Source organism: Notolepis coatsorum (assembly GCF_963971535.1).
Source record: "Notolepis coatsorum genome assembly, chromosome: 19".
In the NCBI taxonomy this organism is placed as follows: domain Eukaryota; kingdom Metazoa; phylum Chordata; class Actinopteri; order Aulopiformes; family Paralepididae; genus Notolepis; species Notolepis coatsorum.
Window position 1 is genome coordinate 90,106,009 of NC_140183.1, and position 12,500 is coordinate 90,118,508.

The following is a 12,500-nucleotide window of genomic DNA, read 5'->3' on the forward strand; positions in this document are numbered from 1 at the left end:
CTGACAAGAGTCTCAAAGTCTGGGGTGATGGTAGACAAAGCAACTCTGAGGTCATGCTCAATGTCCAATCTGTTCCTCTGCTTTGACTTCAGCTGGACCAGAGCTGAGAAGCCACTTTCACAAAGCTAGGTAGTGCACAACATTTTTGATTTTTTTTATACGACGCATCAACGCAAAAATTCGGCGTCGACGAGTTTTTATGATCGACGTCGTCGATTATGTCGACTAAACGTTGCAGCCCTAGTATTAACACAACAATGTATGAATGAAAAAGTATAACGTTCCCACATCCTGAACGATAGATAATCGATGTTGAATGGGCCATAGTAATGCAGATATAGCAATACAATTTAAAAAGTTATAGCCCTGCAAAGAAGATAAACATCTCCATAGGCTTTTAACGGTGGCAGAGAGGGTATGAGATGGGCACAACCCCCGGCGGTCAATGTGTTAAGGGAAAGATCTAATGTAGGCAATTTTTTTTCCCTTTAAGCAGAGTTATTCAATAATTCAGTGGTTTCACTAAACTCTAAAATACATGATGTGTATTGGGGGCAAAAAATACTTTTTTTGGGGGAGTCGACTCGGGACATCCCTAAATGAAATGATGAGAAAAACAGGAACTACAAGACGAGTACAAAGAATGACCGCCTGCGCCTCAGTGTTCCTCTCACACACGCACACACACACACACAGCCTCAGTCACACACACGCACAGTCTCAGTCACACACATAAACACACAGTTTGAGTCTAATCCTCTCAACAGGAGTGGGAATTTCACAGCAGCCGTGGGAGCAGGAGACTCTGATGACGCATGGAGGACCGAGGCTGTGTCCTCTCAATGGAAAGACAACACACACACACACACACACACACACACACACACACACACACACACACACACACACACACACACACACACACACACACACACACACACACACACACACACACACACACACACACACACACACACACACACACACACACACACACACACACACACACACACACACACACACACACACACACACACACACACACACACACACACACACTATAGCATTCCTGATAAAGGGAATTTCCACCATGTGCACGGCAGACAGGAAAGAATAAGATCATGGGGGTAAAAATAATAATCACAAAGGCCGGGTGATAAAAGCTGCACAAAAACAGGCGTGCCCTTTGAACAGTGTGTGTGTGTGTGTGTGTGTGTGTAGAGTGCCGAGTGCCACACTGACTGTTCTCTCCATTAATAGGAGGCTCCAAATTTTCTCCATATGCAGGGCATAAGGTGGGCCACTCTGCAGACCATGTGCTACATATGGGGCTGCTTACAGTGCGTGTGTGTGTGTGTGTGTGTGTGTTTATGACTTCATTAATCTTTAGTGCCATGAATCCTCTTGCCACATTACTATTGATGTGAGCATCTTGAGAGGCTTTATTTCAACTGTCTGTTGTGGTGAGAGACTGACGGCAGCTCTGGTGTCAAACCAGGTGACAACATGGCCATGTGAGTGTGTGCGAGTGTGTGTGTGTGTGTGTGTGTGCGTGTGTGCGTGTGCGCGTGTGTGTGTCAGGGTTTCTGTTATCCGGTAATTAGTAATTAAACATTTTCTACCGGGAAAATCTGTTGTCCGACATATGTAAATCTCTCCGGTCATAATGTAGAGTGAAAATAATTCCCTCCGATTTGGATTTGGTCACCAAGTAACGTACGTCTACTGTATAAAAGTGCTCGTTTTTGCCACTGAAACAGAAATCCTGCTCAAACAGAAGTCTCACTATGGAATCCCATGAAGTGTGTGTGTGTGTGTGTTAAGGCTGTCCCCGAAGCCTGTTTTTGGGATTCGAACTTCGTCAGGGTTTGTCGAACGAACCTTCGAACCTTCGTTTTTAATTAAAAAATAATCAATTTCTTTTTTTAATAATCATTATTATAATTTTTTTTTAAATGGGCGGCTACGTGGCGTAGTGGGCAAGGTGCTCGCCACGAAATGCTGGAGACGCTGGGCTCGTCAGTTCGAGCCCAGCGCTCCACATTTGCTTTCAGTTTAGCTGGTCGTCCGCACTAATACACATTGGCCGTATTAGGGGGTGGGAAACTGATGGGTGGAGATCGGGCGTTGTGGACAGCGACTCCTACAGGTCGGTTGGTGCGCCTGCGCAGTAGAATCAGGAAGTGTCGGGGGCAGCGTGAGCCTCCCACGCGTTATTCCTCGCCACTGAGAGATCGAGCTGCGCAGGTGAAAAGATGCGACTGCTGTTACCTCAAGTACCGGAGGGGACTTGTGCTATGTATGACTTAGTCCACATTGCAGCCGGCTTGTGGGAGGCAAGAAACAGCGTCCGTGACAGGGGAGGGTTGAATTGGATGATACGAAATTGGGATGGGAGAAAATATAGAAAAAATGGGAGAAAAGGTGGATAAAAAAAGTTTTTTTTTTAAATATCCTCAAACTAAATCCTCAATTTGAATAAAGTGATTAATCCGATTAATTTTTTTTTTATTTTTTTATTAAATCAACTTTCCAGCCCCAGACCCAGCCCAGGGAGAAGCCCCAGCCCAACTAAATCAACTTTCTTTAATGAATATAACTCATCAGTTTCTTTTAATACTATAATATTAGTGTAGCCTAATCTTTATCTGCAACTGTGAAGAAAAACCCCATTGGTTTAAAATTTATTAAAAATAGTAATAATAATATATATATATATTTTTTTTGTTTATTAAAATTTTTAAATTCGAATGTTGATTTAGAATTCGAATGCCAACGTAACGAACGAAGGTTCGAACGTTTGGGCTCAGCCTTAGTGTGTGTGTGTGTGTGTGTGTGTGTGTGTGTGTGTGTGTGTGTGTGTGTGTGTGTGTGTGTGTGTGTGTGTGTGTGTGTGTGTGTGTGTGTGTGTGTGTGTGTGTGTAAGCAGGAAAACAAACATTGGAAGCTGGAAGAGCACGAGAGGAGTTAACATCACCATGAAAAGTCTGCTGCATTGGAATACAGCTAGTCAGCTACCATAGTGTCATCTAAAAGATAAAAACACAAATGCTCACATGTCACCGTGACCATGTCATTGTATTGTTTTATGTTTGTTTTTGTTAATTGTCAATAAAAATTTAAGTAAAAAAAAAAGAAAAGATAGAAACACTGGTTAGTTTCGTGCATTTCCAAATTGTCTCCCACTTCACGTAGCATACACGCTTAAGTTGTCGCTAGCTAACTAAGGACCCAAACACTCAAGACTTCGGCTGTACCAAAACACTTTTTTCTCAAGAAATCTGCTATATAAAAGCCTTACTGTAGCAAGCATAAGACCTGCTATATATATAAGTCTTACTGTAGCATAAGACCTGCTATATATATATATATAGATAAGTCTTACTGTAGCATAAGACCTGCTATATATAAGTCTTACTGGAGGCTTAGACCTGCTATATATAAGCCTTACTGGAGCCTACAACCTGCTATATATAAGTCTTACTGGAACCTAAGCTACACCACCACAGACTGGACACTATAAATACACAGCTAGCCCAGAAGAATCCACATCCACATTCTCTCTCTCTAATTCTGGTGTTCTCCATCTGGGTTCCATGTGTATGTTTGTGTAAGTGCGTGTGCATGTACACGTTTGGCATGTCTGTTTGTACATCTTAGTGTATGTGTGTGAGAGAGAGAGCGTGCACGTGACTGTGCTTGCTAATCCCCTCCGTCCCTATCGGATACCATCTGTAACAGACACCATCTTAATCCCACCACTGTAAATGAACTTGAGTAAGCCTCTCTGCGACCCTAAACTAAGCAACTCAATGCGTTTCCCTGCTTGAATAGCCTACGTGTTTTATCACTTTAGAGTGCTTAACCTAATCTAGGTCCTGCTCTGCTATAAACAAGAGGCCTGGGACACTCAAGAGTCAAGACACATCAAACAAAACGCGAGAAAACGCAAGAACTGACGGCACCAGGGGACACGTGACGTGTGGTCCCCAGCAGAACTGACGGCAACAGGGGACACGTGACGTGTGGTCCCCAGCAGAACTGACGGCAACAGGGGACACGTGACGTGTGGTCCCCAGCAGAACTGACGGCAACAGGGGACACGTGACGTGTGGTCCCCAGCAGGACGTTGCCAGCACTGAACAATAATGCACTGAACTGTCATAAATACAGATCATAAAATTCATCATTGAATAACTTTAGATCCGACTATAATTCAAAACACACCACAGTCAAACATCTATTTATGGGAGCACAGATAATAAAAAACAAACAATTAGAAGCGTCTGTTGCGTTGCGGCGTTTTATCCATTTTACCAGGGCCTGCTTTCTCTCGCAATCCACAAACTATTTCTGTTGGTCTGGCAGCAATTACCTGTGGCCACGCGGATTAGACCACAGCCTCTCTGCCAAGGGCTGTTATGTTCTCCTCTCCACTACTTAATGGCTTTAATCATCTGTCTGCAAGTGTGTGTGTGTGTGTGTGTGTGTGTGTGTGTGTGTGTGTGTGTGTGTGTGTGTGTGTGTGTGTGTGTGTGTGTGTGTGTGTGCATGCGCGTTAATTACTAAACTTGTGAGGACCAGTTGTTGTAGACCAGTGAGTTGTAGACATAAGAAGTGAGGTCATTTAGGCTGGTCCTCACTTTAAAAAGGGGCCATTTTCAGGTTAGCGGTTCAGTGTTTGTGTCTGTGCGCTGACGGAGATCAGAACAGAGTTTGTATGACATATCCAGGGTACTGGAGGAGGCCTGGATGAGGTCAACCATCACATAATAGTGTGTGTGCTGAGAGGGACCTCGTCCACTGACCCCGAGCACACGTGGTGCAGCAGGTCACTCACTGCTGACGCTGCCCAACACCAGAACAGCATAAGGTGCTTGGCTTGATTGGTGGCCATGAAACTTAACCAGGAGGGTGATGGAGTTGGTGTGGTGGAGTGACCGGGTCAAATAAGACAGCATGGTACAAACAGTAGCTCAACCTGTACAGATCAATACGGTACCTAATCAATGTTAGGGCTGACTTTGGTGGATAGGTAGGTAGGTTGGTAAGTGAGTATGTAGGTAGGTAAGTGAGTATGTAGGTAGGTAGGTAAGTGAGTATGTAGGTAGGTAGGTAAGTGAGTATGTAGGTAGGTAGGTAAGTGAGTATGTAGGTTGGTAGGTAAGTGAGTATGTAGGTTGGTAGGTAAGTGAGTATGTAGGTAGGTAAGTGAGTAGGTAGGTAGGTAAGTGAGTATGTAGGTTGGTAGGTAAGTGAGTATGTAGGTAGGTAGGTAAGTGAGTATGTAGGTAGGTAGGTAAGTGAGTATGTAGGTTGGTAGGTAAGTGAGTAGGTAGGTAAGTGAGTATGTAGGTAGGTAGGTAAGTGAGTATGTAGGTAGGTAGGTAAGTGAGTATGTAGGTAGGTAGGTAAGTGAGTAGGTAGGTAAGTGAGTATGTAGGTAGGTAGGTAAGTGAGTATGTAGGTAGGTAGGTAAGTGAGTATGTAGGTTGGTAGGTAAGTGAGTATGTAGGTAGGTAGGTAAGTGAGTATGTAGGTTGGTAGGTAAGTGAGTAGGTAGGTAAGTGAGTATGAAGGTAGGTAGGTAAGTGAGTATGTAGGTTGGTAGGTAAGTGAGTATGTAGGTTGGTAGGTAAGTGAGTATGTAGGTTGGTAGGTAAGTGAGTATGTAGGTTGGTAGGTAAGTGAGTATGTAGGTAGGTAAGTGAGTATGTAGGTTGGTAGGTAAGTGAGTATGTAGGTAGGTAAGTGAGTATGTAGGTAAGTGAGTATGTAGGTAGGTAGGTAAGTGAGTATGTAGGTTGGTAGGTAAGTGAGTATGTAGGTTGGTAGGTAAGTGAGTATGTAGGTAGGTAAGTGAGTATGTAGGTAGGTAAGTGAGTATGTAGGTTGGTAGGTAAGTGAGTATGTAGGTAGGTAGGTAGGTAAGTGAGTATGTAGGTAAGTGAGTATGTAGGTAGGTAGGTAAGTGAGTATGTAGGTTGGTAGGTAAGTGAGTATGTAGGTTGGTAGGTAAGTGAGTATGTAGGTAGGTAAGTGAGTATGTAGGTAGGTAGGTAAGTGAGTATGTAGGTTGGTAGGTAAGTGAGTATGTAGGTTGGTAGGTAAGTGAGTATGTAGGTAGGTAGGTAAGTGAGTATGTAGGTTGGTAGGTAAGTGAGTATGTAGGTAGGTAGGTAAGTGAGTATGTAGGTTGGTAGGTAAGTGAGTATGTAGGTAAGTAGGTAAGTGAGTATGAAGGTAGGTAGGTAAGTGAGTATGTAGGTAGGTAAGTGAGTATGTAGGTAGGTAGGTAAGTGAGTATGTAGGTAGGTAGGTAAGTGAGTATGTAGGTAGGTAAGTGAGTATGTAGGTAAGTAGGTAAGTGAGTATGTAGGTTGGTAGGTAAGTGAGTATGTAGGTAGGTAGGTAAGTGAGTATGTAGGTAGGTAGGTAAGTGAGTATGTAGGTAGGTAGGTAAGTGAGTATGTAGGTAAGTAGGTAAGTGAGTATGTAGGTAGGTAGGTAAGTGAGTATGTAGGTTGGTAGGTAAGTGAGTATGTAGGTTGGTAGGTAAGTGAGTATGTAGGTTGGTAGGTAAGTGAGTATGTAGGTTGGTAGGTAAGTGAGTATGTAGGTAGGTAGGTAAGTGAGTATGTAGGTAGGTAGGTAAGTGAGTATGTAGGTTGGTAGGTAAGTGAGTATGTAGGTTGGTAGGTAAGTGAGTATGTAGGTAGGTAGGTAAGTGAGTATGTAGGTTGGTAGGTAAGTGAGTATGTAGGTAGGTAGGTAAGTGAGTATGAAGGTAGGTAGGTAAGTGAGTATGTAGGTAGGTAAGTGAGTATGTAGGTAGGTAGGTAAGTGAGTATGTAGGTAAGTAGGTAAGTGAGTATGTAGGTAGGTAAGTGAGTATGTAGGTAGGTAGGTAAGTGAGTATGTAGGTAGGTAGGTAAGTGAGTATGTAGGTAAGTAGGTAAGTGAGTATGTAGGTTGGTAGGTAAGTGAGTATGTAGGTAGGTAGGTAAGTGAGTATGTAGGTAGGTAGGTAAGTGAGTATGTAGGTAGGTAGGTAAGTGAGTATGTAGGTAAGTAGGTAAGTGAGTATGTAGGTTGGTAGGTAAGTGAGTATGTAGGTTGGTAGGTAAGTGAGTATGTAGGTTGGTAGGTAAGTGAGTATGTAGGTAGGTAAGTGAGTATGTAGGTAGGTAGGTAAGTGAGTATGTAGGTAGGTAGGTAAGTGAGTATGTAGGTAGGTAGGTAAGTGAGTATGTAGGTAGGTAGGTAAGTGAGTATGTAGGTTGGTAGGTAAGTGAGTATGTAGGTTGGTAGGTAGGTAAGTGAGTATGTAGGTAGGTAGGTAAGTGAGTATGTAGGTAGACAGCACTAACACAATGTGCAGGTGAGTCAGAGCCATGACAGTGTCTTATAAAACCTTTCAGGGTCACAGCTGGAAGAGTGGAGACAGAACATTCGGAAACTACAATAAGTGCACGTGTGTGTCAGGTGTATCTCCACGTGCGAGGTCTAGGGTTGGGAATTGATACGATTTTAATTCGATATAGATTTTGAGTTTTGTTCCCAACCCTAACGAGGTCCAGAGGTCCTCATAGGTACAGTACAATTAACATAGTGAGGAAAGCGTTTCCCCCCGTTTTTACAAGGGAAAACTATTATAGGGCTAAGGAAGAACAGTTAGGGTTATAATTACGGCTAGGTTAAGGTTAAGTATGTAGTCGTTTAGGTTATGGTCAGAAGTCAACAAAAGGTTGTCACAAGTTTAGCAGTACCAACTCAGGGAGGACACAGAGATGAAAAACATTAATAATAAAATAAATAAAAAATGTATAGCGCCTTTCAGGAAACCCAAAGTCGCTTCACAGTCAAGAGGGCTAGGGAAACACACACACACACACACACACACACACACACACACACACACACACACACACACACACACACACACACACACACACACACACACACACACACACACACACACACACACACACACACACACACACACACACACACACACACACACACACACACACACACACACACACACACACACACACACACACACACACACACACACACACACACACACACACACACACACGTTCAGTATCTTGAGACGGCATACCTCAGCGCTCTGCTCAGCTTGTCATAGTTCATCTGGGGTTTGCACTTCCTGGCTCCCCACAGTCGGGCCACCTCGTCCGGGTCCTTGATGACAAACTCCCCGTAGTCCCCCTGCCAGGCGATGACGTCGTGGTACTCCTCCTTCCTCAGCAGCTCCAGGATGAAGTGCCACAGCTGGATCTGTCTGGAGCCGGGGCTCGACTCAGGCTTGTAGGCCCAGTCTGGGAAGGCGAACCCTGGGAGGAGAACGGAGACGGAGAGAACTTTCAGTCTGGGTCAATGGAGCGACACGAGGAATAGGGATGGGTACCGGTCACATTTGAACCGGTACCGGTACCCAACGGTACCTTTTTTTTTGGTACTTTTAGTCTCTAAAAATGTTATCTACCTACCTCAGTTGTAAAAAAAAATTCCAAACTTTAAATGATTTATTATCATTCTTATTTATTTAGAACAATTAGTTAATGTATATATAATATTGCAGCGAGCATATAAACAAGGACGTTGACGACATCTGACAAAATAAATATATATATTCGATTTTCTCTTATTTTTTTGTATTACCGAAATTAGGCACCGGTGGATCTCACGTGAATCGGTACTCTGTAGTACCGACGTGATTCGGTCGATATAAAAGTACCGGATTCGGTACCCATCCCTATAGAGGAATGCAATGGCACAGACAGAAGTCATGTGGAGAACACAGTAGGACATTTAGGGTGAATAGGGTGATACGTGAAGTCTTACTGTCTATTGCTTTTCCTGCCGTCATCATTGTACCATGATAGTCAGTAAGAACCTACTGTGGAATATGTAGGTTGTTGATAGTTTCGGTAACGTTCTCACCAAGACCTATACATTCCTCACATTTGACAAATGAAGTGTTTTGTGATGTATTTAAGCATTACATCACACGCAGGAGTGGTTTGTGACCAATAAACCATGCCTAGGGGTGGTTGTTAGGCCCGAGGCGCAGCCGAGGGTCGTTAGACCCCCCTAGGCATGGTTTATTGGTCACAAATCACGACTGCACGTGGTGTAAAGCTTTTATACAACTGCCAGATTCATCCAACCTTATTTCTATACAATAAACACACATTAATCGAAGATTTATTGAAAAAACCATCCGCCAGAAAAAGTAGTTCCCACAACTCCATGTGGAAGCAGCTTGAAGTGCATCCAACCAAACTAACACATCCAACTGTGTATTATTGGAATGATTGAGAGAAGTTGCCTCATGTGGAAGCAGCTTGAAGTGCATCCAACCAACTAACACATCCAACTGTGTATTATTGGAATGATTGATTGAAAATTTATTAAAACGTTTTCTTTGCCCTATAGGAAAAAAACGTTTTCTTCGCCCTATTTTTTTATTTATTTCTTTTAGCCTAAACTTAACCAGTTGGAAACCAGGGGTACAGTAATAAAATTAGCAATCAATCAATCAATCAATTCAATAGACCATGCTCACTTAAAACAGCGCTGCTTCTCTCTCAGTCTGACTCCCCCGCTGTTGCAGACAGGAGTGTGTGTGTGTGTGTGTGTGCGTGTGTGTGTGTGTGTGTGTCACAGTGTGTGTGTGCGTGTGTGTATGTGTGTGTGTGTGTGTGTGTGTGTGTGTGTGTGTATGTGTGTGTGTGTGTTTGTGGGTACGCCAGCGTCGGACAGTGTGAGAGAGAACGCTGCAAGAAAGTAGGAAGGAAGAAATTTAAATCAATCAATTAATCTATCAATCAATCCGCCAGCGTCGGACAGTGTGAGAGAGAACGCTGCAGTCGGAAAGTAGGAAGGAAGAAATTTAAATCAATCAATTAATCTATCAATCAATCCGCGATTTTTCTTTTGTTCTAGATTGAGTCAAGACCCATCAATTACATCATCCAACATTGTTTAAAATACTAACACGTTCCCCTTGACAGAATCGCTTTATATTTAGTCGTTATGACGCTATCAACATATCCATTTGTTAAAGATTATTGTCCGCCATCTTGTTTTTTCCGACGGAGTGATCCGGCGGAGTGATGTGATTCGGTGGTGGGCGGGTCCTGGGACCAGGAGCGTGGATTATGAAGGATACATACGTGTAAATGGACTGTTTCAGCCAATCAGAATAGAGAAATTTGCATGCCGTTGTATAATCACATATGAAACATTTTCCCAGTTGATTCCAACTGGCTCACAGCCTTAGGTCACAGCCAGGGTCACAGCAGGGACAAGAGGGGCAGAACAACAGCCAAAAACCAAATGTTTATAACCAAACCTCAAAGAGTACTATTTCTGTTGGAGAGCCAAATTACCTCTACTGCCAACAAGATGTACTAAGAACAAGAGCATGGGTGACAGAAATAGAGTCAACTAAGTAAATAGAGTAAAGAATAAACTCTGGCTGGCCCCTTTCTGTCTATGTAGTGGAAGGGCAGACTATTGAAAGCTGGTTATGGCCAAAGCCAAGATGTGATTATCATTGAGAGCCAGCAGTGGTGGCTATTTCAGGTGGGCTGGACTTGGGTCTAAAAGGGGAGAGAGGATTACAGGCGTCTATGTGTGTTGTTCTAAATAAGACGGGGTACCTGTTTACCTAGCAGACGTTATTAGCTGTAGCCACTAGGCAGCCAAACACAAAGCAGGTCAGGAACAGACAGAGGTGTCCCCACTTCATCAGAGCTCTGTGGGCGTGTTCTCCCCACAGCTTCTCCTTGAGTTTTTCATTCATGTCAGGCTAAAACCTCAGAACTCCAAAAAGACGACCCACAAGAAGAACACTGCAGTGATGTACAATGGGCTTTAAATGGGTTTCAGGTGACCGTGGGTGGGCCATACAACACAAACAAACAAAAACGCAAAGGCTGAACCTAGGGCCGGAAGGTAGGCCATACCGAATATGACGGTATACCATCAAGGATCCATAGGTCTATACAATATACATATTGTAATAAATAAATAAATAAAATAACCTACATCACAGCTTTCCCTTAATGGTTTTCATTGACAACATTTCAATCTGTCCGATCTGATCGGGGGATCCCTAGTTGGTACTGCTGTCTATCTTAAGACCAAGCGAGGCTTTGTGTTATAGTAAACCACAACCATGGACCCAACTAGAGGCGTCAACCCAGCTCTGCACAGGAAACGCACAACACACACAGTCAGTCAGTCTTGGTGCTCGTGGGCCCGTGGTGTGGAACGGTCTGTTGGTCGGTGGTGCCCGATGAGAGCAGTCCCCCACCTCTCTCCCTCATGCTGTCAGTCTTTCCTACAGACACGAGGGAAACAACATGGCCCCAGTCAATCCTCCCTCCCTCCCTCCCTCCCTCCCTCCCTCCCACCTCCCAACACTCGACGGAAGGAAACCCAGAGTAAAAAGCGGAAACAGACAGGGTTGGGGGACGTGACTGTCTCACTGTGTCCAGATCTACAGGTTTTTACAGTGTGTTTAAGTAAGTCATATGCAAACCTCTCTCTCTCTCTCTCTCTGACACATCTGAGCCATTCAGGCTGTCCGCACACTTGAGTGTCATGGCTGAATTCGACTTCGACGTAGGTTCTTTAACTGTGGTGGTTGTGGGGGTACCAGCATTTATAGTTCCACGTAAAACGTATTGCTAATCCCTCCTCCACAAAGGGCGCAGAAATGTGCTGCTCGAGGCATGTGGGCCAATCACATCGCTTGCAGTGCAGATCAATTAAACTTAATATTGAGAGTCTGCCAGAAATAGCCCTTGATAGGCTTATCCTCACTCACAACCATCATTCTTATCACGCTGATAAGAGCGCTAGAGACAAGATCCAGACCCGATTTAGATGCTAATTGACAGGCGTAGGCTCACGTGGTTGACATGTTAGGCGTAGGTCGGCCTAGCGCATAAAACCAACAGAAGGATGCAGGATTTAGACTCGTCAGCCGATGTTCGCAAAGCTGTGCGATGGAGCGCACAACAGGGGAGAGGAGTCAGGCGGGAACGGACACAGCAACACGTTGCAGAAACAAAACCAACAGATTAAGGACGTGTAGCTGTCAATGGATTTTCTAGAAGAGTGGGATTAGAGAGCAATACAGTAGACTAGATAATCTGTCCGCTATGGACCCACTCTACCATTTAGCGACTGTTACACAACACGTATTAATGTCAACAGCACATCTGCCAGGCAGCCCAGAGCTGTGGCCACTGATCACCTCTATGAATCTGTCTAGAAACACTCTAAAATTAGTAACCATTTAACTACACATAACCGTATCCGGCCAGACTCTATATTCAACTTTATGGACATAATATCCTGAATCCATTACAACCTGGGACCCAAATTAGAAACGTATGGAGGAAAGAAAATTAAATAAAAACATTGTTACTTCCACACCCCCCATTGACAAGGCTGAT

At 43.9% G+C, this 12,500-nt stretch overlaps 1 protein-coding gene across 1 annotated transcript in view; it reads right to left on the reverse strand.

Annotated features, from left to right (window-relative positions):
- erfl3 (Ets2 repressor factor like 3) overlaps positions 1-8,358 on the reverse strand; it is a 30,000-nt gene extending 21,642 nt beyond the window's left edge. The window contains exon 1 of the mRNA XM_084336851.1: positions 8,126-8,358. Within this exon, the coding sequence (XP_084192977.1) occupies positions 8,126-8,157 (32 nt within the window). The 5' untranslated portion in view covers positions 8,158-8,358. The remainder of the gene's footprint in view (positions 1-8,125) is intronic.
- Between the last annotated feature and the right edge of the window lie 4,142 nt (positions 8,359-12,500).